The 22,825-nt window shown below is 43.8% G+C and overlaps 1 protein-coding gene across 1 annotated transcript in view; it reads right to left on the reverse strand.

Annotated features, from left to right (window-relative positions):
- ZCCHC24 (zinc finger CCHC-type containing 24) overlaps positions 1-5,690 on the reverse strand; it is a 116,301-nt gene extending 110,611 nt beyond the window's left edge. The window contains exon 1 of the mRNA XM_037399373.1: positions 5,164-5,690. Coding sequence (XP_037255270.1) covers positions 5,164-5,403 — 240 coding nt within the window. The 5' untranslated portion in view covers positions 5,404-5,690. The remainder of the gene's footprint in view (positions 1-5,163) is intronic.
- Positions 5,691-22,825: the final 17,135 nt, after the last annotated feature.

Raw genomic sequence — 22,825 nt, forward strand, 5'->3', positions numbered from 1 at the left:
AGATCCCCAAATGCATACTGTCTTCTGACTAACAGAGATCCAGCTTCCTGGAATCTCTTACAAGGACCAATGTGAGAACTGACATTTAACTACTTTACTTGAAAAGCAGTTTGAAAGGAGCCGACTAGCACTTTGAGCAGCCACAAAATACGATCACCCTGAGGCAGAAAGCACAAGTTCCTCCAACACATTAAATCTGCAGAAGGATAAGGGCGTGTTTACATGAAGATAAGCAAAATGTTAGTGTTTACATGAAGAACAGTGAGAAAAATGAAGATGAGGAAATCAGTCAAATAATAACCACTATTATTACAGGATACCTTCATGTACTGCAGGCAACCTGTGCACAGCGCTCCTCTGACTGTCACTAACTATACTCAAGTAAGAGGAGATAATACTGTGGTTGTTTAGGCTGCAATTGAGAAGCAAGAAGTCCCGACTGCAGTGCCGAGCACATTAGGCACTTTATGGATCAGAAATATGCTCTGCATTAGAATAACTGATAATATTCCACAAAATGAAAGGAGCTGGAAATATTCTGGAGCATATGGCAATTTCTGCTATTCTGTGTCTCTGTTGTATTTGCTCTAGGACCATACTGGTTGTGAGCAGCCTCTTACAAGGTGTTTTGTTCTCTCTTTTAAATCTTTTAATCATGGTTGTTCTCAGATATGACACTTCATTTAGTACGTCAATGACCTGACCTTCCACGGCAACCCCTGTATTCTGATACTACGAGAATGGTGAATTTTTTTATCTTATAATCATCCTCCAAATAGATCTGTTATTTAGCCTAGATAAATCAATCTTCTTCAAGTATCAGGCTAGTGTGTATTCCTCTAATTCTGTGAAAGACTGATGGAAAACAAGTTTGTCTGATACAAAACATATTTTCTGTAGAAATGCCAACATCCTTCCTTTCATACATTTCTGTTCTTGACAGTGTTCCTTGGGATTTTGTTGTTATTAATATATGAATATCGCTTTCATATTAAGCTGCCTCATAAGCAGTATCTATCCCAGTGCTGCAGATCTGCTTCTGTTTCATGGGTGTTTGAATGTTATTTTCCACAGTATACTCTCTAAATTTTTTCTTGGCTCCACGAATTTTCCTTTCTGAGTGAGTGATCCACATCTTACTGTAGCAAACCAAACCAGCTCATGTTCTTTCATTCCCAGTTAGTTCCCCTCTTGTTTACAAAGATTGGATCTGGAAGTCCCAGAGTCAAAAACATGAACTACTTATTGAAAAGAGGGCTGATTTTCTAATCTGGTATATGTAGTTATTTGTGCTTAAATAAGATCGGGTTTAGTTCCAGAAAGTGGCTGCCATAGAGGTTTCTGGAAGGAATTCCCTTCTTGAAAGACACGTGGAATATTGCACGTGAGCAAATATCTCGCTGGGACGCAGGCTCCTTCTCATGTGTAAATATTGGTTCACGCCAGAATTGCCACTCTAGGTTCAAAGAAATAAGTTTTATTATTATAACATGGTAATTTCCAGTTACTGGTTGCTGTCTTTTCTTGACTGAAGTCAGCATTGATCTGGTAGCATGCCTACTGTCAGTACAGAAAAATACCATACGAGTCTTTTACCCCCTTATTCTAGGTTTCTCAATTATACCACTCAGTGACACAAAGCCACAGTTACCTGGCTGTGTCTCAAATGCATTAAATCCCATGTAACCAGCCCCACAACAAAACCTCAAATACTTGGCTCTGATGGATGGTGTTATAATGAGGGTGGAGCTCAGTTCAGTAGCCAATTTAATGCATCTTAATGTTCTAACATGCTTTCGTTTCATATCTAGGACAATAAATGCTGCAGTAAAGTTTTGTTTAAAGCACGTCTGTTTTGCAAAATGAATCTTGCATATGGAACAAAACACTCATTGTCGCTTTACTGTTTAAACCTTTATTATCACGGGTTTTTTTCCCTGGTACAATGGGCTTTTATGCACCAAACAGCTGTGTTCATCATGTTTATTTAGAAGGCGTCCATTGTAGTGGAAAAAGTCTGGAGGACAAAAATCTTGGTGAAGTGCAAGACTACTCTGTGGGTGCTGGCACCTTCTTTTTTTTTTTTCTGTCCAGTTCCTTTGGTCAGCATGCAAGTCACATACACAGGCACTGCCATGCAGACTTGCAAACCCTGTATAATAGCAACTTTTCACAAGTGCTGTCTCTTATTCCAAGCGCTCTCCTCCAGAAAGTTTCAATTGCAAGGCAACATACAGGACGTGTGACCACTTTACACCCTATGATGCCATCATTTCTCAATCTGTTGCTATTTTGGCCCCTCATTAGGTCACTTTCCAAATATTGTGTGCAGCTATGTGTCAATCATTGTCACAGCTCTGCTCTAGGCTAAGCCAACCCAGGACAAAACTGGGAGGGGGAAAAAAAAAGCCAACCAAACCAAGCACTGTGTAGAAAACAGTCAACGGTTTAACTGTGGAAAGCTATGTGTTGTTCCAAAGATAGCATAAGCCCGCTTGATGCAAAAACAGCTTACAGTACTAATGGTCCCCAAAATAATTTTATGCAGCTGAAATACGTAGTGTATAGCCAATGGCATCTGCAAATAAACAGATGTTAGAATCCCAAGAATTAAGAGCATGACATTGTAGGAAACTCTTGGTTCACTCCTGCCAAAAAAGCAGTTGAGTTTCCAGTTTCTGGAAAGAACGGAGCACCCAACATACTGACAGAACTTTTTTTGAGCAACAGTATCTCTAATACCTTCTCAACCCTTGAATGAAAGCTGCTGTACAAGCAGGCAGTGTTAGCCTGGGGAACTGAAGGGTTCCCTACCTTCTTTGGGGTACATCCCTCAGGACAAATGCATTCCCACGCCATCTGAGATAGCTGTGCCCCCTTCCCTCTTTTCAGGTTACCCTGTGTTAACACATAGTTTCAGGTAAAGACTGGAAACACTAAGTGTCTCTCTCAGCCACATAGTCAATGCCATTGTTATAACAGGCTGGAAAATGAACTGGAACAAACTAACATGCTTGGTCTTTTAAAAATACTAAAATATCTGTGTAGAATGAAATGGCTCCTTATTTCTGGAACAGTGGATGCTCTAGGTTTTCTAGAGTGAGCATTCTCACTTCTTGTCATTCATGTGTCTTGGGAAACTGTAATGAGGTTAAAAAGACCAGAATGAAGTTGCATCCGTACAGTTCACGGATGCTGGGAATCCATGCAGAAACACAGCGAAGGTGACTGCTGGGATCTGAAAGCAGCGTGGCCGGGGTGGGGGGGGAGGCTGCGAAGGGGCTGACTGCGTGGAGCTGGGGCTGCAGCAGGGGCCTGGGGAAGGCCTGGCATACTGGGGAAATGGTTTTCCAGAAGAAAGGACAGAAGCTTGGGGGGGGCGGGGGGGGGGAAGGGAATGGATGGAGAGAAACGTAAGCCAAGTGGAAAGGGAGAGAGTGTGACAAAAGGATTAGCCCCTGCTTGCAGACAGTGTGTAGCAGAAGCAGAAAATGAACTCGGGGGGGACGGACAGAAGACCGGGGGGCGGGGGGGGGAACGACACGGACACAGACACAACGGACTTTAAGGAGAAGAAAACTGTTTCTCAGGGACCTTTTCAAAGACTTCCTGAATGCAACCTCCATTTACTTCTTTCTTCCTTTTTCTCCCAAGAAGAAAAAAAGGATCCGCTGTGAGCAGAATGTATGGCTGACTAACAAACACAGACCTGAACAGAGTCCCAGTCTGGAGGGAGACCATTGCAGGCCGAACTCCTGGAGCCTTCTCGCTACCTGGGCACCACGAAGCTTGTAAGCCAAGCAGGAAGGGGCAAAATCTACAATTTGTAATCAACAGGTCAGTAACTGGAAGTTTAAATTACACTGCCTGTTAGTCTTTTTGCAAAAACCAATGTGCTCGCCAAGTCTGGTTTTAAACTGGGTCTGTTACGATGTGCTTAATAAGGCTGGGTACATGAGACTGAACAGATTTTGCACTAAATGCTTTCAAAAATAGTGTCTGTTTTGAGACTGGATGTGCTTTGTGAAATTCCTACAGAAGAAAAAAAATGCTAATTAAGGAAAAATGAGTGTGTATCTATAGCTCCAGCTCTTAATGTTAACAGCGACAACACCAGAACAGTAGGGGAATTTGATTTGTTTTTCATTAGCTGCCCCATACCTTTGCTGACAGAACAGCAATGTGTATTTGGGCAGGGAATGCTCTTTAAACCTACGCTTTAACATCAATAGCGCTGGGAGGACTGTGAAATGTCATTCCACGGGCAGCGCCAGAGCAGATCCGACGCACCATCCATCTGACCCTTGTCAAACGGAGCCACCACCGAACAGCTCTGGCCAGAGCCCCGTGGTGGGGAGCAAAGGCACGGGTGGATGTTTTCTGGAAGGCCGCAAGCTGCGGCGCGCGAGGTGCCACCTTGCAGGATCTCCATGCGTGAGAACCCCCCAGTGCAGAAGTGCTGGACCTCAACAACTTCCTGTGACAGGGAGTTCCACAGCGAATTGTCTCTGCACAGCCCGGGCTGTAGCTTCCTTCCCTCGACTTTCATTTAAGTCTGGTGTTACGAAACGCCTGCAAAACTTTTTTTCACTCAGTCTTTGTCACGTTCCTGCTTGTATCCCTTCCTTCCAAACACTGGCAGTCTCCCATCTCTCTGAAGTTATATATATTCTTTATAGCAAGCTTTTAAAGTATCGCGGGGGGGGGGGCGGGGGGGATTTTTGCACGTTGTTACGGATGTGGCACTTTTTGTGCGTGTTCCCCCCCCGGCCCCGTCCCTCGGGCAGCGCCAGGGCAGTCGGTGTGTGACCATTGACCAGAGTGTCAACACGGGCGGCGGGAGGAGGCGGCGGCGGGCGGCTTCGCCAATGCCGCGGCGGCGCCTCGCCCCGGCCCGGCCGCCGGCCCGTTAGCGGGACGGGCGCCGCCGCAGCGCCCGGCAGCCGAGGGGAGCGCGGCGGGAAGGGGCCGGGGCCGGGAAGGCGCTGCGGGGCCGGCCGAGCGTCCCCAGCCGCCCGCGGCGGGGAGCGGGGCTGCCCCGTCCCGCCGGCGGGCTCCGTCCCGGCGCGGGGAGGCTGCCGAGGCATCATGGCGGTTGCGGGCCCGGGGCGGGGTGGGGGCAGCGGGCCGGGGGCTGCGCGCCGGGCGGCGGCGCGGACTCACCTCGCTCCGCTGGAGCTGGAAGAAGCTGTTGAGATAGCTGGAGCTGAGCGAGGAGCCCAGCTCCGGGGTGCTCTTGGTGTAGCCGAGGTCGGGGTGCTGGGACGAGGAGGGCTCGGGTCTGAAGGCATCGAAGGCGCTGGCCTGGTGCGTGTCTTGCAGCGAGAGATAGACCCAGTTGAGGAGCTGGGCGGGCTGGTAGACGGACGCGGCGCTGGTGTCGATGGCTGACAACAAGCTCATCTTTCCCCCGGGCTCTGCCGGCGGCGGTCCCCGCGGTGCCGCTCCCCCTCCCCGCGCTCCGGCCGGCGCCGCTTTCCCGTCCCTGCCCGGGGCGCTTCCTCCTGGCCGCCCGGAGGAGAGGGGAGGCCGGGCCGGGCCGGGGGCTCGCTGCCGGGCCCCGCGCCGCTCTCGCTTCCCCCTAAGGCCGGCGGCGCCCGCCCAGCCCCAGCGCTCCGCGCAGCACGGGCATCGCTGCCGCCGCCCGCGGGCTCCGACGGAAACTTTCCGCGCTCTCCCTCCCCGCCCGGCCGGTGCCTGCCCCGCTATCTGTCTTTATTCCCACTCCCGCAGGCAGCGGCGGGGAGGGGCTGCCGGCGCTGGGGCAGCGGCGCCGCGCCCCCATAGGCCTCCCGCCCGCCGCGGGGGAGCGGGGGGCGGCCGCGCCGCTGGATGCCCGGGCGTCCCGGCGCCGCTCCGCCCCGCCCCGCGGGGGTGTGTGGCTGCGCCCGTGTCCCTGTCCCTGCACGCGTGGGGGTGCGGGTGCCCGTGTCCCGGCGGAGGGCCCGGGCGGCTGGCCGGGGTCTCCCCGGGCGGCTGGCGGCTGGCCCGCCTGCCCTTTCCTCCTTCCTGCAAACTCGGACGCCGAAGCGGCGCAGAGCCCTCCTTCCCAGGGCTCGCCGCCGGGCCGCTCCCGGGTGTTTTGAACTCCGCAAGTTTCGCTCGGTCCGGGCCGCCCTCCCCCCGCGCTCTCGTTTCTGTTCCCGGCCGGCGCTCGGAGCTCGGCGTTGGCTGAGGTTCCTTCTGGTGAAATCGTTGCCAGAGCTCCGGGTTTCGGCGGGCTGGCTGGGTCACCGAGGATGCGCCAAGCCTTGCGGAGTCGGCGGTTCCCAAATAAGGCAGGCAAGCGACGCGATCTTCCCTTGGAAATCCAGCTAGGTAGCCCTGGGCAGGCTCCTGGGGAGCCTGGCTGCGGTGGGATGCGCTGGAGTTCCAGCGGAGTAGGCCTTTTAAGGAGTCGGTAGCACAAAAGGGGATGATGGATGATTGTCCTTTTAGGAAGGAGCCTGAGTGGGTAAGATGGTAATTACAGTTCATAAACTCATCCCTGCTGCCTCTCTTGCGAGGAGCGGAGTTGAGCCAGGCAGCTACTTCTCACTTTGGTACAAATACCGTGACAATCAGACTAGGAGTTTTCGTTAGAAAAGAAAAGGAAATCCCAGGAGGTAACTTTAAAACTTAGGCAAAGCTCCTTGTGCTCTTTCTTGAGTGACAGGAGACTAAAAAGTCATGTGTCCGCCCAATGGTCTTGGGGGGGAAAAGCCTTCCTTACTTAGATAACTGCAAAAAAATCTGACCTCTGAAACATCAAAGTTGGCATCCAGGTTTGCTGTAATGAGCCATACGTCTCTGCCAAGACTGAAGAAAAATCTCTGTTCTGAAAAGGAAAGGTTACAAGCAACAGAAAATGTGGGTCAGCGTATGCTTGGTAGAAAACACTATTAAATTGTCAGCTGCAAACGCCAAAGATGGATGCATTCTGCTTTTGAGAGCAGGTAGTTAAGACAGCACAGCTATCTGCTTGCAGGAATTTAACTGAAGGTGAAGACTGTAACTTGCCAGAGCTGCAAAGTGAGATGAAGTTTGGAATAGCTGAGTCAACCTGAACTCCTTTAGTGGTGCTAATATTATTTTTTTTAAATACAAAGTCCTTGCAGCACAAATGCAGTTTGCTCATTTGTAAGCTGTCTTGGTTTATAAGCCCTTGGGAGCACATCTAAACATGTGTGTATCAGCATGAGTAGGAACAAACTACGCCAGCGTGAAGGGACTCTGTAACTGCCCACGGCATAGGTCATAGTAGCAGAAGAATTATATCGTATTGCATCCCAAACTCAAACACTTTCACAGTGTTTTAAAGAAGCAAAAAGGTGAATGAGGCTTAGTGACTTAATAAATCGTGGATGAGGATTTTCCAGGATTTGCTGGTAACTGGAAAAAGAAGAAGAAATACAGATCGCGTCTGAGGAACTCACCTTTCTGTCAGATGGTGATAGTAAAGTCAGGATATGGTAGAAAGTGTCTAGGAGGGGGAACTAGCTCCTTGTTTTGTTACAGAGTTTTTTGTGGCCATGCTAAACCCTTCCTTAAAGGCAACTTCTATTCTTATCACTTCCCCCTTTCACTTGATAAATTAAAACAAAATACATGTGTTTTTATTTGACAGCTCCGCTGTTCACTCTGTATAGTAAAATGCTATGAAGCAAATGTGAGTTCTGAACAAGCAGAATAGATAGCGTAACAGGGTTCCTGTAGTAAAAGAGGTCAAAATGTAGAGTGGCTGAGGCGATACAATGTTTTGGGTGAAGAGGTTTTGGTATATGTTGATTATGGTGGGGTTTTTTTCCAAACTGAATATAGCCCTCATGGTGGTTGGTTTGATTGCTTTAGTTAGACACCACAGTACAGATTGCCGGGGGCAAGGGAAGGCAGAGTTAGTGCGCATTTATTACAGCAGCTGCATTCAGTGGAGCAGCAACCCCCTACGATGTCAGGGACGTCATGAGTTCCAGCAGATGCGTTTGAATGTTGAAAGGTTTTGGCTGTAATCTCCCCTTGATAGTAGCTCTGGTGGCTTCTAGTAACCATGCAGAGGAATGAGTGAATTGAATAGATGCTTTATTTAGTGTATCAAGAAAGGGAAAGGCTGCAAATGCCTCCACTATGAGTAGTTTAACTAAAGAGCACCCACACTTTGAGATTCATTTGTCATCCTGGTTTTCTGTTGCAGTTTCTTCTGGAAAAGTTTCTAGATGCTTCCTCTCCCTTTCTGGACTTAATACTGCTCTCAGCTTAGCAAAATGTTGTGCTACCACATTTGCTGCAGTCAGTTGTGTTCAAGATAGTGGTTTTTTTCATTGTAAGTCCCCTCTTTCTTCACCCCTAGAAGTCACAGATTAGCACGGAGAAGATTGGTACAAATGGCCTGTTTAGCAGATACGTGGCAGTAGAGAAAGAAAATTGTCAAGGTCAATTGCATCTGTTGTCCTCGGAAACATTCAAGGCAAAACTGTCTAGTGAGACAGTCCAATGGCTGCAAGATGTCTTCAGGACATGTGCACAGGTCCTATTGATTGCATTGGGGTGGAGTATAAGTGACATCAACAGTATGAATTATGCATTAGCCTGGTGGTGCTGAAACAGTTATTTATTTATCCTCCTGGTTTTGTTTATGAGTAGTGCTGATGAAGTAAAAAAAAAACAAAAAAAAAACCCAACCAAGACTGTAACATAAAACTTTACGTAATCTGAATGGTTTAAGTGGCTTGGAAAATAGAAGCCTTGAAACAGGTCAAAGGCAAACACAGAGTCAGGACCCAGCATCTTCAGTCCCATTCCCTAAGTAGTGTGTGACCATGTAGTTTATTCAAAATGACCTTATAACTGCTTGCTAAGCCTGTCCCTTCAGTGAGCTGGACCTCTTGCGGCTGCTCTTTTCCCAAGGCATCTTTGCAAGACTGAGGAACACAACTTTCTGCTTCTGGCCAGGACTTGTTGTTTCATAATCTAATGTAGTTATGCTCCTGCTTTCAGTGTTCATAACTTTAGACATGCCAGCATTTAAATGACATGTGTGATTTTAGGGGTTTTATTTTCTTTTTTTATGGTACTCCATATTTTAGAAAATAGTGTGCCCTAATAGCAAATATCCTTCTGGGATGCTCATGCTTTTAAAGGTGTCTTGGTCTGAATTGCAGTCATTTTAGTCTTCCAGATTAGATGGGACTCCAAAAGGAAAATAGAATGAATACCCAAAACTACCAATAAGACTAGAGAAAACAGGCAACTTCAACCCACCACTGCGTTCTCTGGTTTCTGTAATTGGGACATACGTAATGCAATGGGCCATTCAGCTGCAGCATAGCTGGAATATTCCACGCAAATCTTTTTCATATGCTGTGGCAGAGATTCTTATCTTATTATGAAATAATTTAGCTGTGCGGTGGAAACAGTGTGTAAGCGCTTTTCAAATTATGAGAAGGCATTTCAGCAGAGTTGTAAACTGTAAAAGTACATCTGCATGTGGCATTTCTGAGTTATGGACGTTACAGCCACTTGTGCTTGCTATGTAGGTTCAACAGTTCTGCTGCCAGCCATGACAAACAGCATAAACCAAAGTCTGTGAAAGCGACTCTCAGAAATGCATGTGCTTGGGTATGTTACACCATGTATTTTTGCACCTATCTAAAGGCTCAGCTGCAACCCAGTGCATAGGCACAAGAGTTAAAATTCCTGTTTTCTTCCTCTAAGCTACTCTTCCGCCTGTAGCTTCGACATAGAAAGTTCTGGAAATGGATGAATATGAATGTATAGCTCATTCATATGGAGAATTTTGGTAAATATATACCGTACGCAGGAAGGATTTGCTGTGGGTACTGTGTGAAGCACAATTCCTGCAAGACTGTCTCAAACCACTAAGTGGGTAATTGGTGTAACAGACCTCCTTGGAGCACACAGGTTCTGCAGCTGGCCAGTTTATGGTTTCGAGTCTTGGCGCCTCCTTGCTTGCTTTACGTTGACATGTCAGTGCCTTGCTGAGTAATTGCATGAAAGATGCCCTGGGTACGGATAGCTGCGTGAGAACTACTGGTTTGATTTTTGCATTGTTTTGCAAAGCTTCTTGCAGACTCTTCAGCTGCAGCACAGGCTTCTGAAGTGTTCTGTTATTTCAGTTTTAAAAGGCAGTAGCTCCTTGTCTCTAGCACTGATCTGAAAGTTCAGCTGTCCAAAACAGTAGCTGAGGCACGGGATTCCTTTTGCTTAGCCCATCCTTTCTTGATTTAAGCCCTTCCTTGGGCTTAGCCCGAGCCCTTTCTCTTGCTTGGCTCAGACATCCAAGAGAGGGAGTCCACAGCAGAGGGCAGAGCAGAGGAGCAGGGCAGCAGTGGTTAGGGAGCGGAGGAGTGGGCACGGGGGCAGCCCACCTGCCTCGTTGGAACCGCTGCTGATGCTTCACCAGCCAGGGAGGTGGCAGGCAAGTGGGGAGACCCAGGGAGCTACTGTCACCTGGGAATCCCTTTTAACCTGCCTTATGCTGCAGGAGACCCTTTACTAAGGGTGTTTCTTAAATGTCCTCAGGGGCTTTGTAACTGGCTGCCAACCGAAGAGGATAGGTGCTGCCTATGGAGCCCCTTAAAGACCTTGCTGTTAAAGCGTGCAGTAACACTCAAACAACTGCCCAGGGAGGGAAAGGATGACCCTTTACTTGATTATTTTTTTTTTTTTAAGTGTGTGGAAGGTTTCATTTCTACCTTTTTGTGTGTGCCTTTACTGCATATAGTATCTCTGCCCAGCTGCTTCTCTCATTAAATCCTTGGTACAGGAAGCTCCAGGAGCCAGATATAGTGTCTTATTGTTTGCCACTTGTTCTCTGTGCTTCCCTGGGAGCCCCACCAGATTCTTTTTTCCAATAACTATAAACTCTCTGAGTTTGCTTGCTGAGGTAGAACAAGGCTTTGAGAAAATAAGAGTTATAGCAATTGCAGGAGACAGAAGAGAAAAACAGAGATAAAGATAAATGAAATGATGATTAGTATCATAGCAGTTAATAGGAGATGAGGGACAAGAGGGAACTGGTGGAACCGGTGAACAGAGTGGCAGCGGTGGGATTATATCCACTATTAGCTTTTGATTAATGGGTTATTTGACTGCTTTTTGTGGAAGTACTGATTGTCCTGAAGTCGGCTCAGGTCTGGAAGCAGTATTTTATTCATGGTGTGGGAATCTGTTCGCACCACAGTTGTCACAGAGAATATTGTTACCGTCTGCTTCAACACTGCACTCTCACTGATTTCTTCTTAATGCCTTCTTTGCATGGCCAGGATTGTCTGTGGGTTTGCTTTTTCTGTTTTATCCCTGTATTCCGTTAGGCTGGATAACAGAATGAGTATTTCGTTTGTTGATGAGTATATGCAGCTTATCTGTTCTGAGTTGCCATGTTGATTCTAGACTGGGCATTTCTCTTAATTAGCCCTAACCCTGTTGCAGGGAAGTTTGTTTCCTAGTTACTTTGAGTTGACACGTTATTTATATCAGAATTGGAAACTCTCCAAGGAAGTTTTAGGCAGCTTTTTATACGAAAGGAATGAACTGCAGATGCCTGAAGACAAGGGATTTTTATTTTTGTGTCCCAAAACTCAGACCTGTGTCTCACACGAGGGCTCAGTTCTTGCCTTGGTCAGCACACCTCACACACCTACAAAATTCATCAGGATTGTCTAGAACTTGTCTTGTGTATCACCAGGTTTTGAGTTGTCTGATGCAGGCAACGAGGTGACAGTAAGTACCAATCCATTTACTGCTCTGGACAGAGAGGCTGTCACCCAGTACCATCCCATCAAGGGCCTAAAAGCCATCAGCTTTATAACAGATCCCTGGCGTACAGGTTTTGGATCAGATTTACTGCATCAGTTCTGGTGTATGGTTTTATGAGAACAATGATATTGGTTCAGGTATAAATATGGACTGAGCTACTCTAGTAAGAAAAGCTTTCCATATGTGTACATTTATCAATTATAGATAAAAATCATGGTGGTATTACATAAGTTAGTGCTGCTGATGGAACACTAACACCCCTACTCTAAAAACATTAAAATCTGTCCTCTTCCTTTTTAAGCCAGGCTGTTTTTTCACCTCAGTTAGTACAGTTGACAGACATCGTTCTCTCTCACATATATTTCTTGTTACTAAAAGCACTGCAGTCCAATCTCAGTATACTATAATCCAATCGCTCACCAAGAAAAAGAAAAGATTTACAAGGAAAAAAAAAAGTGCTATTCCTAAGCCTGTGTAAAAACCAGAGTTCTCACTGTAGAGTGACTTGTGCCTGATCAAATTCATTTTAGCCCTGTTTGAAGTCAGTCAAAGGCAAAACATGAACTTCTAGCAAGACATGTTTTCTTTGTTTCTTCAGTACAATCCTAAATAAGAAAAATGAAGTTGTAGTGGAGATCAATAAATAAATGGACCAGAATGGTGTAGGTACTCAAGCATTAGGGAAAAACCTACCCCACTCCTTGGTGTACAACTGGAATATTTTGGCCCGTACTGTTCTTCGGGACAATTTTTTTGCCTGCTAACCTGAAACTTTAATTTTACTCTCCATGTTGGTCTAGACACTACTGCAGACCCTTACAATGAACCTCCTGAGTTAAGCTTGGTACCAAGCCCCAGGTGCTGACCTGACCCTTTCCCATTTAGGGAGGCAAGTAGCTTCTTCTCATCTAAAGGGCTGAACAAGCCTACTAGTGTCTCCATCTTAAACATAGCTGTTAATTTGAAGGTGTTAACATGTACCACCTGGTCCTGTGAGGGTGGGATTAGCCAAGGGTATCATTAACACTAATAACTTGTTGAATGAAAAGTGAAAATGAAAGCTGAGGAAGTCTGCAAGGGTGTAATTGCTCCAAAATTAACTTTCCAATGTTTCTACCTTATGGAATGCTATATTAGCTAAGAAATGTGAAGAACCAATGAACAGGTGAGATACTCCTTTGATGCACAAGTGAAAAAAGTGTGGAGTTCATTTCCCCACTTTCAATATTGTGATTGCACCTTGGTTTTTTTCACTTGTCTCAGCCCAAGCTGTAGGACAGTGTAGAGGAACGCAGGCAGTGGGTTGGTTAGCATTGATAACATGCAGCTGTGGCCCTGCCCCAGAGGCAGTGGGTTGATCGCCGTGGATGATGTGCAGGTGTAGCTCGTTCCCGCTAAGTGGTTAAATAGCCCTGAGGATTGGGGGTTGGCTGGAGGAGGAGCAGTGTGGCCTGGCCTCTGGAGGAAGGAGAAACAGCATGGACAGTAGAATCTGACCAAGGGTAAAGCCTTGTTGCAGTCTACTAGTTTGATTGTGCTGCAACAATTGGTGCCTTGTGTGAGGCTGACTGAGTTGGACTTTGACTACAACAGGCCAGGGCCAGCTATGGAAACACGTTCTCCAGCTGAGAACATCCACCTTGCTGTTTCTGCGACGGTATCCCTGTCACTGTAAACCTCTGAGTGAAAAACGCTCATCCCCAGCAATGCTGTCATAGACATGTCTTAAAAGTGGATTAAAACTGGATTGCTAGGTAAAGAAGGACATGGAGAGATGGGTGGATGTCCCAGGATAATCCTAATGCTCACCTTAGAAACCACAACAAAAGGTCCTGAATGTTTTTACACTGAGAAAAGATAAAGGAGAAGTAGTGAAAATCACAGTTTAAATCTTTTTGTGATGGATTCCCTCTGCACTGGTTGCCTTTTACGCCTGCAGGTGGAACATCTTTCAGGAAGGCGGCTTCAGCTCACCAGCACACATGCCATACCAGTGGTGTCAAAGGTGCTGTGTGTTTCTGCCACTGCCACATTCCACCTTTGCTAGTGGCACAGTTATGTATTGGATTCACCAAAAATATTTTTCCTATCCCTAAGCAAGGATTTTAATAAATAAATGCCACAGCAAAACATTATTTGGCAAAACCTATCCAGTTCTGGGGAGGAGTACAACAGTACTCGAGCAAACTGAACTTTTTTTGTTAAATTCATTTTGAATTGGTGAAAATTCTCATACAAAATATTCTGTCTTCATTGACAATATTTGCACAAAAAAACCCTAAAGGAAATTCAAATATGTTGAGCATCTGGGTCCCAAAAACTTGCTAGATTTTCCAAAAAGCAAAAAAGTTGATGGTTTACTATTTATTTGTTTTACGTGTGGTATATGCAATTTGTTTGCTACTGTTTCTAGTAGATGTGAAATTATTGAACCTTCTCTCTGTATCTGTGGCTTGTTTTCACTTGTTTCTAATGTGCTTTGAACAAAGGACGTGGTGGTGAGTGGGAGTTCAACTGCTGTTAAATGGTCTGTGTTCATCTCCCCTTTCTCGGCTTCAGAAAAAAGGAGAATTGAAGGAAAAAGAAAAAGCTTAAAATGTTAGAAAGGGCTTATTATCTACTATTTTAAGAATTAGGATGCTATCAAGCACAGATTACTTCAGAAGAAAACAGCTGCAAATTCTGGTTTTTTCTGGTCTGAAAGTAGGGGTGTAGGGTGTTGTCCCTTGTTAGTGAGAACCAGAGAGGTCTGGAGCAACCGTAGGTTCTGCAGAAAAAAGTTCATGTTTTGCTTCATTGCTGGTGTAACGTTATATATGCTGGTCAAAGTGGCGATGACAAATGGTAACATCCACGCTACGGCACAGCACAAGAAGGGATCATGCTTTTCAGTCAGGTCCTTTCTAGGTCATGAGTGACTTGAATGAAAATGTCAGTATCCTGCATCTGTTTTCCTATTTTGCCAGATGTCCTGAGGTGAGGTAAGAGGATTCATGCAGCTAGAAAAAAAAACGCTTACCTGTATTGTTTGTGTATCAGCAGAAAAATAGCAGGCATCCCTTGGCCTGTGCTACCAAGAAGTTTCACTTGGTTTAAACTTACCTATATTTAGTAAAGATTATAACAATATATTAGAAATAATAACCTTTGTTTAACTTCTTTTAAGCTTTTCCCCTTGATGAACTGAAAATATGACTGTGCTGCAAATACTGCCAAAGTTATGATTCTCTTAAAAATCTTTTGAGAAGAACTGACAGTGACAACTAATATCCCCAGTAAAATGCTGTGGTTTGGCTTTCATTTGTGGTTAGCTGTGGCTGGGGTGTCAGCTGGAGGTGCAATTCGCAGAAGTACTTCCAGAATAATAATTCATTTTCAGTTGTAGTTCGACAGTTTGAACTGGGTTCAGATTTGGTTTGATTCTCTTTTCTAAAATGCCTGTATCTTGTACTGTTTCTGCACTTCAAAGATTCTCTTGTTCTCTCCACCATCGTAGTTATGTGATTATAATTCTTTCATGAAGAATGGCTCTAGAAGGCCCATAAATAAATAATTCATGCCACAACCCCTAAAGATCTGTTTTCTGGATAGCTTGAAGACTGTATGTTAGCAGGAGGCTTGGGTTACATTGGGACATTTTTAAACTGACAGTCACACTTTTAACATGAATAATTGTTTTTGATCATAATAACAGCCAGTCTGCAAGGACTAATAAATTCCACTGAGTTACCCAGAGATATAGCTTAGTCTCCTTGGAATCTATAATGCATTTTTAATCGGACTATTATGGCTCCGTGGTACTGCGTATTCCATTGAAAGCTTGAAAACCATTCAGTTATAACTCAGTAAAAATTGAAAGAGTCATATAACCTGCCTGGGTTTCTTAAACTTATATTTTTGGCTTGTAGTAATTCCCAGAGATTGGGGGAAAGGCCTCATTCTTTTCAACCTGCTTCTCTAATCATCCGCTTTCCCTTACTGAATTCTTCCTTATCAGTAAACTCTGTGTTCCTTTTCTTGGCCTGTTAACAGTCTGGTTGCTTATTATTTTGAAAGTCTGTTGGGGGAAGTAACAGTCCAATCCAAGTGGTGGGTAGCATATAGGGTTCTGTCTGCGTTAATGAGTACTGTGGCCTGATAGCAGTGATTTTTTATTTTTTTAAAGGATGATCAATGGACCCAGCATCCACACTCCACTCGTTTCAGGTTTTTTCTCCTTAGGACGAGATGTAGTCGTGCCGTCTAGACCAAAAGCCCTTCAGCATTCAGGGCACATTTTAGCACAGGTTTGTGTTTAGAGCGTGCTGTGTGTGCTCTCAGATGTGAGTAAAAACAGAGTGAGGGAGAACAGCCGCAAGATTTATGACAGGAGTGTGTTCCTGGTCTGGACTAAACTGCTGACATAGATGTTCTCTAGGTGAGCCTACCTGAGAGCAGAGCGTGAACTAGACTGTTCCTCTGGCTTTCCTCCTTGCTCTTGAGAGAAGATGAAGTATACTGCTGTTTCTTCTGTGCTGGTCCTGGGACCAAAGGCAAACTCCTGCCTTTCCCCGCTTTCCCTTCCCATCTATTTAGGATGGATTGTAGCAGTTCTCCCTCTTGTTTGGTTTTTGTTTCTTTCTTTCTTTTTTGGGTTTTTATTGCCCCTCAGTTTCCTAGCTTTTTATGCTTTCTCCTCTGTGGAGGTATGAAAGAAGGCTCTCAACTGAGCATTGCTGTTAGCAAGAGTTTGAAAACAGTAGGATGTCCCTCCTGTGTTTTTGAAGGGCATAAAATATGATATGAATGCTTGCCATATTGGCATTTTAGTAATGGCAAAATGTTTTCACACTGTGATACCCTAAATAGTTGGTCTTAACTTATACTTTTATGTTTCTTCCATTATGTAGCCTGTTTATCCTTTCTGCGAAGCTTCCAGAAGGATCGATGCCATGAATAGTGGCCCAGCGTAGTTCTGGTGATCACTTACTTGCTTGGAATGGAATCAAAACTATGTAGTATTTGACACAGGACACTAAACAGCCATCAAGTCAGGATTTTGTCAGTAGTGTGGGCCAAGTTTCAACCAGCAAGGGTCGAAGAAAATTCCCTATTTCATGCTCTTCAGGCTCTAAAAAGAATGTTTTTCTTTAATGACCCTCAGCTGAATGGTACTCTAGAATTACTAAGTCCTTTACTGATCTTCAGTAAGGGTGAGTGCATCCATTTCATAGGTGTTATTAGAACCAGCTCTGTAGGTATATAAACTTGGACCAGCTAAATGACTTGACTGTGGATAAACATGAACCCCCAGCAGGAAGAGCCGGCCAAAGCGGTGACCTTGCATTTCTGACTCCAACCACTAACCCGCCTAGCAGGGATTTGATGCATGTGCTTTAACAGTGGGTAGTTTGGAAATACGTCTCCTCTCTCGAAAAAGTATTCTGTGTTTTTGGTGCAAAGCCCTATTCTACCTTTTCCTCTGGAACATGTACAGTTTTCAGTTTAAAAAAAAAAAAAAGCCTAGTCAGCTAACCTGCTTCTGAAATTTATTCATCCCACTGAATTTTGTCCTCTTTAAAGGGCTGACTCAAATCTGGACACATGAAGAATGTTTCTCCTTTGTTTCATCGTCTTGTTTACCTTTGAGCTAGTTCCTGCCTTTTTCTAATGAGCTGCTAAAGCTGGTGGCATCCCCTGGGGCCTGGGAGCAAGGCGGCTGTCTGAACCCTTCCCTTTACCCTGCTTTGCAGCATGAATCTCAGGGGAATGGTTTCCACTGTTTATTGAAACTGGGATTAAGAGTGGCTGTGTTTTGAGTGACAGGCGCTCCTGGGGAACTGTAAAAGCCTTCATTTCACTTATTCCTTTCTTTTCACACTGCCCAGACAGTGTTGTAAAGTTGCACCACTGTTAAGAGTGAGATAGAACCCCACTGCAAAGCAGCGACTTGAAAGAACCCATCTGCTTTTTGGCACCTAGGTGTTCGGGCTGGGATAGGCTTAAAACCTGAAGCCCACTCACTGCCTGTGGAATACTTGTAGAAAACAAAAATAATGCTTTTCCTGCTCTTCCCAGGACCAGCTATGCCTGTTACAGTCACCTTACTGCACGGTGTCATCTAGCACTGACATCCCTTCAAGCTAAACTGATCACCAAGTGAAGGCAACAAGAACCCGAACTTTAAGTGGTAGCTTTGGACCTCTGCAGAAGAGATCTGGCTTCGTTTGGCCATGTGGGTGTTTGTGGCTTTTAAGTGTCTGCCCAGGCCCTGAAGTTTCAAGTGTAAGCTAGTAATTTATTACAAGCTTTGCACTTTGAATGCTTTTTTCACTTCAAGTTCTACTGTTACTGAACAACTTCTGCTCGTGCAGCAATGTAAGTACAGGCTAAACTGGGATATCAGTATTTCTGGAGGATATTGTTTAGAGTTAAAACAAAACAAAATGCAACAAAAAACCCTAGCTTGGGGAGAGTGCTTTGTTAGCAAACCATTTTTGCTACATCTTACCTGGAATATCTCCAGCTCCCTTTTTCCCACTGGCTGGTCATGGCAGATTCCCAGAATTAATAAGCCACCCTTTCTTCTAGCAAGAGGAAGGCTCTCGGTCTGCTGTAATTGCGCCTAGCATCCTGGCTCTACCTGGAGTGCTTCCACCTCCTGTAAGGAGTTCAGCGTCTGCTCTGCAGACCACAGTGCATAGCTTTGGTTGTTAAAAATATTGAAGATTTATTTTCTGAAATATACTTGTAGAAGAGTTCAAGACTCAACAGTTCTTACTGCCATATAAAGCAGAGTTATTTGCGTTTGACTTTACATTTGATGCCCATTAACATTTTGATTAAGAACTTATATTTTTCAGCCATTTCTTTCATAATGCTAAGCTCTGTCTTTTTGCATGATAGCATTTAAAGTACTTACAGTGTATTTCAATGCAAGACAACACTGAATATACTTTTCCTATTGATCCTCCTTTTTCTACTTCTCTTTAGATGAGAGGTGCTTTGTGTATTGATTTACCCTGACAGATTTGATGTAAGTATTTCCAGACTTTGTATTTGCTTTTTTTGTTGTTGTTTTAGTTTGGTGCTTTTGTTTTGTTTTGTTGGGTTTTTTTAAGAATAACAGCAACTTTGAAATCCAAGGCAAGAAGTGCTGTGTAGTTGAAAAGCTTGTTATAATTTTATAGCAGAGAAAAACTGCCAGCTTTTGTCTCAAACCAGGATTTTGAAAAGTGTGAATGTATAAGTTACAAAAGACATTAGATTTATTGCCTCATCGACCAGCATGATTCTATGTGGCTGAAGAAGGTCCAGCAGCATCTGGCTGCAGTCCTGAGGGATCCCTGCTGACCAGGCTGATCTCTTCTCCATCTCATCTCTGCTTATCCTCCTTATTTTGGTAAACTCACTAGACTTCTGATAACTCTGTACGTCCAAGCATGGGAAACAGTTTCGGGCACTTGGTCTCAAAATTTCCTCCTCTGAAAGATAACAGGTAGTTCTGAGAAAATAACGCTTCATTACCAGCAGTTGCAGACTGGGTGTGACCCAGTAACCTGGCTCACAAGTCCAGAGGCATTGGTCCCGTTAAACGTTGTTGTGGTTTACTTTCTTTTTCTTAAATGGTACAGACCAAAAAACTCCACAAAATTAGTAAGTCACTGCTCAGATGCCGTTTCACTAAAGCATTGAATTTGTTTCGTTTTCATGTTTGCTCTTTCTCATTTAATTGCTGCCTGCTATGTTGCCTTCAGCATCTCCATCGCTGTAGACTGTTGGTGGCGTAGGCTACGTGCTCCGGCTGACGGCCGCCAGGCGCTGTGGGGCACTGGTGCCCTGTGAAGCAGTCTGCCTGCGCCAGCCGTGCAGGATGCCTGCTATTTTTCTGTCAGCTGGATGTAAGTCACTGCTTGCACGTAGCTTCTGCTGAGAAACCCTGGGGGAGAGAGAGAGAGAATGGAGCTGAAATGCACTTTTCCCCCAATACTCTGTGTATTTGTATGAATTGCTATACACCTGCGTACTCAGTGATTTCCATTGCCAACAAAGCCAGCTGTATACAATGAGCAGCCAGTCCCTGTAATGTACTGAACCCATATGATCTACAGTGTAAAAATCATTTGTAGGAAGGACTTGCCAAATACGTTTTGAGAAATTAATACATCTGCAGAAAACTATGACAAAACTTTACAAAAAATTAAGATTGGAGTAAATTACCAGGTCTTATTGGGAAATACTCTCCTTCAGAACACCTTCATTTCATGACTCTCTTGTGCTGCTTTCCAATCTTTAATAAATGTATTAATAATCTAATTAATAAATGGAGATTTGGTTATTCCAGTAATCAGTTTTCTTCATCTGCGGAAGAACAGATTTTGGTTTTATATTATTTCTGCCCTGGCAGGAATATGCATGTACGTCTCTGGTTACATGATGTGTGCTCACAGCTATTTATTTTCCTCATTAATATTTGTGAGACAGCTCCTCACAATGCCCTGTGAAAACCCACGTAAACTCTGTTGTTGCCTCTTCTGTTAACTTATTACTGTAGTCAGCTTGTTGGGGGAGGGAACAGATTTTTTTTTTCAAGAAACCACGCTGCTTTGACTGAGCAGTTGATGTTTTTTATCTCTCAATGTTGGACTATGCTGTCCTTAATAACTTTTCACTAGTTTCCCACTAAAATGTTTACAGTTATTGTAAAGGAGTGACTTATTATCAACTACAGATAACTAGAATTTTTTTAGTATTGTGAGCCGTAAGTCTTTGAATTGACTGAAGCTATATACTCTGACAAACTTTCTCCAAGTAGACATCTTCCTACATCTAGCTGTCTTTTTATTTTTTAACAACACAAATCAAGAAAGACTTAGAATGAACATTTAGAAGAAGACGTCGGGGAAAGAAAAAATAAAAACTTTTTAATCACCATTCGATAAAAACTAGTCTCAGTTGTTCTAAAAATAACAAAACCAAAAGTATAGAATGCCAGCATTTATTTCCTGATGCTTCATGAAAAAATTTACAAATGAAAAATTTAAAACAGCTGCTAAATTTTAATGTGCATTCTTGGGGTGGATTCCTTTTTTTTTTTTTAGTTGTTATTTCCTTTCCCTAAAAACTTACAAAGTATTTTCCCCTGCTTTGAAGCAGTGTATTTTAAAATACCTGAATTTGCTGCCTCCTACTTCAGGCTATACCTGGCTTAAGGATAAAGCGAGAATCACTCAGACTTTATCCAGCAGCAATTATCATCATTGGCAATTGCCAATTTCTTAGTTTTCAAGTTCAAAAAGTAGCTATTGGAATGGTGCCTCCTAGTTGTTTGGTTTTACCACTGGTTACTTAAGACAGTGATTTGGTTGCTTGTTCTACATGGAGAGTAAGTTAGTTTCCTGGAAAGTTTTTGGTGATCTGTCAGCACTTAACACGGCTATTCTTCCTGAGTTTTCATCCAACACAAAATATGGTATAAGTGTAATGGGCTGTGGGATTTTTGGTTCAGTATTTTTTTTCATCTTTTCAGTAACTTGTGTTTAGGTCAGATTCTGTGGAAAAATGATGTACAAATATGACCAGAAAAAAAAAATAATCTAATTTTTAACAGAAAAATAATATTTTACCATGGGCAGATTTCCTTCATATTGTTATTTTTTGACTGCCTGGTCTAATAGCTGACACATTGTATTAGATTTTTGAGATAGAGCTCAAGCTAAATTGTCTTGCAGAATTTGTCCCAAAGCCTTCGCATTTGCTGTGAGCTTAGGGATCTCTAGGGAAAAATTATGGAATTCATTATTCAGATGACTCTGTGCATGACCTAAGTTTTTTGTTTTGGTTTGGTTTCGCATGTCTTGCTCTACTGTGTTGAAAATAGTCACTGGTTAAGTCTCCTCAGTGCTACAAAAGTCTGAAATTTTAGCTATAGATTTGAGACACTGATAAATTGCATAGCTGTTGAGATGAAGTGGGTTAATTTAGTTTATCCTCTTGGGGTGTACATGTCAATGGAGGCTATGTATTGGTAGAACAGTAAACCATATGTATTTATTCTTTGGGCAAGGATTGGCCACAATGCAGCTTATATAGACAGCAACACAGCACTTTTTTCCAATCAGTAAACCACAAACCTTAGTTTTACTGTCCTGGGACCACACTTCTCCAGTGTGAAGAGAAAACCATGTAATTCTAACAGTGTTTGTTACACAGCATCTGTACAGCCGTATGGCTGTACCAAATGAATGCATGGCACTTGTGTTTTGGAGTTCTGACCACTTGCTTTTCTTAAAATACCAATTCTTAACCTTAGCTGTGGTAGCAAATAGTGAATATCTACATTTAAATAGTTTGGCCAAAAATACTGCATCTATTTCTATACACCTATTAAACACTCTCTGTAAAATATTTGTTAATGCGGTGTAATCTTGTAATTACCTGTTAGGACTTGCTGATGTGTTCTTTCTCTGGGAAAGAAGAACATGCTTTCTTACTTTTTACCTTGCTGTAGAAATACAAATTACTTATTTTCCAAATCAAAGCCAGGTTGAGTATAGAACAGTAGTTATATGATGTGGAGAACTGGATTTTGGTGTCAGTACTATGTGCAATGGGCCTCTGCTAAATGAGTGACAGTATTCCTATACTGCTAGATTGAAAAAAATAATAATATCCTTTTGCTGCTTTGCAGGATGTTTAAAGCCTTGTGTATTAGTAAACCCTGCTATTTTGAATGAGTTTCATATCGACACCAGAAAATATTTGACCTGACTTTTTTGATTTTTCAGCAAAAGTCAGGCTTTAGAAATGTTATCTTCTTTGTACCTTGGATAACTAATCTGCAGGGAAAGGGCTATCTTTACCTATCTCAGAAGATTGTTATAACTCTAAATGTGCTACTGTCTCTAAAGAGATGAGAGATCTTGTAGGAATGCTTTCTAGAAGTCTTGAGTTTTCACAACTTGTGTTTTGGCCATTTTTCTTTCTATTCAGTGGCCAAACTTGTCCCCCTCTTTGGGGAACTTGGTTTCACTGCTGCACCTGTCAATCTTTTCTTTTTTGCCCTAGAAGAGCTTGATAAACTAAGAAATCT

The sequence above is a fragment of the Falco rusticolus genome, chromosome 9 (genome assembly GCF_015220075.1).
Source record: "Falco rusticolus isolate bFalRus1 chromosome 9, bFalRus1.pri, whole genome shotgun sequence".
NCBI lineage: Eukaryota > Metazoa > Chordata > Aves > Falconiformes > Falconidae > Falco > Falco rusticolus.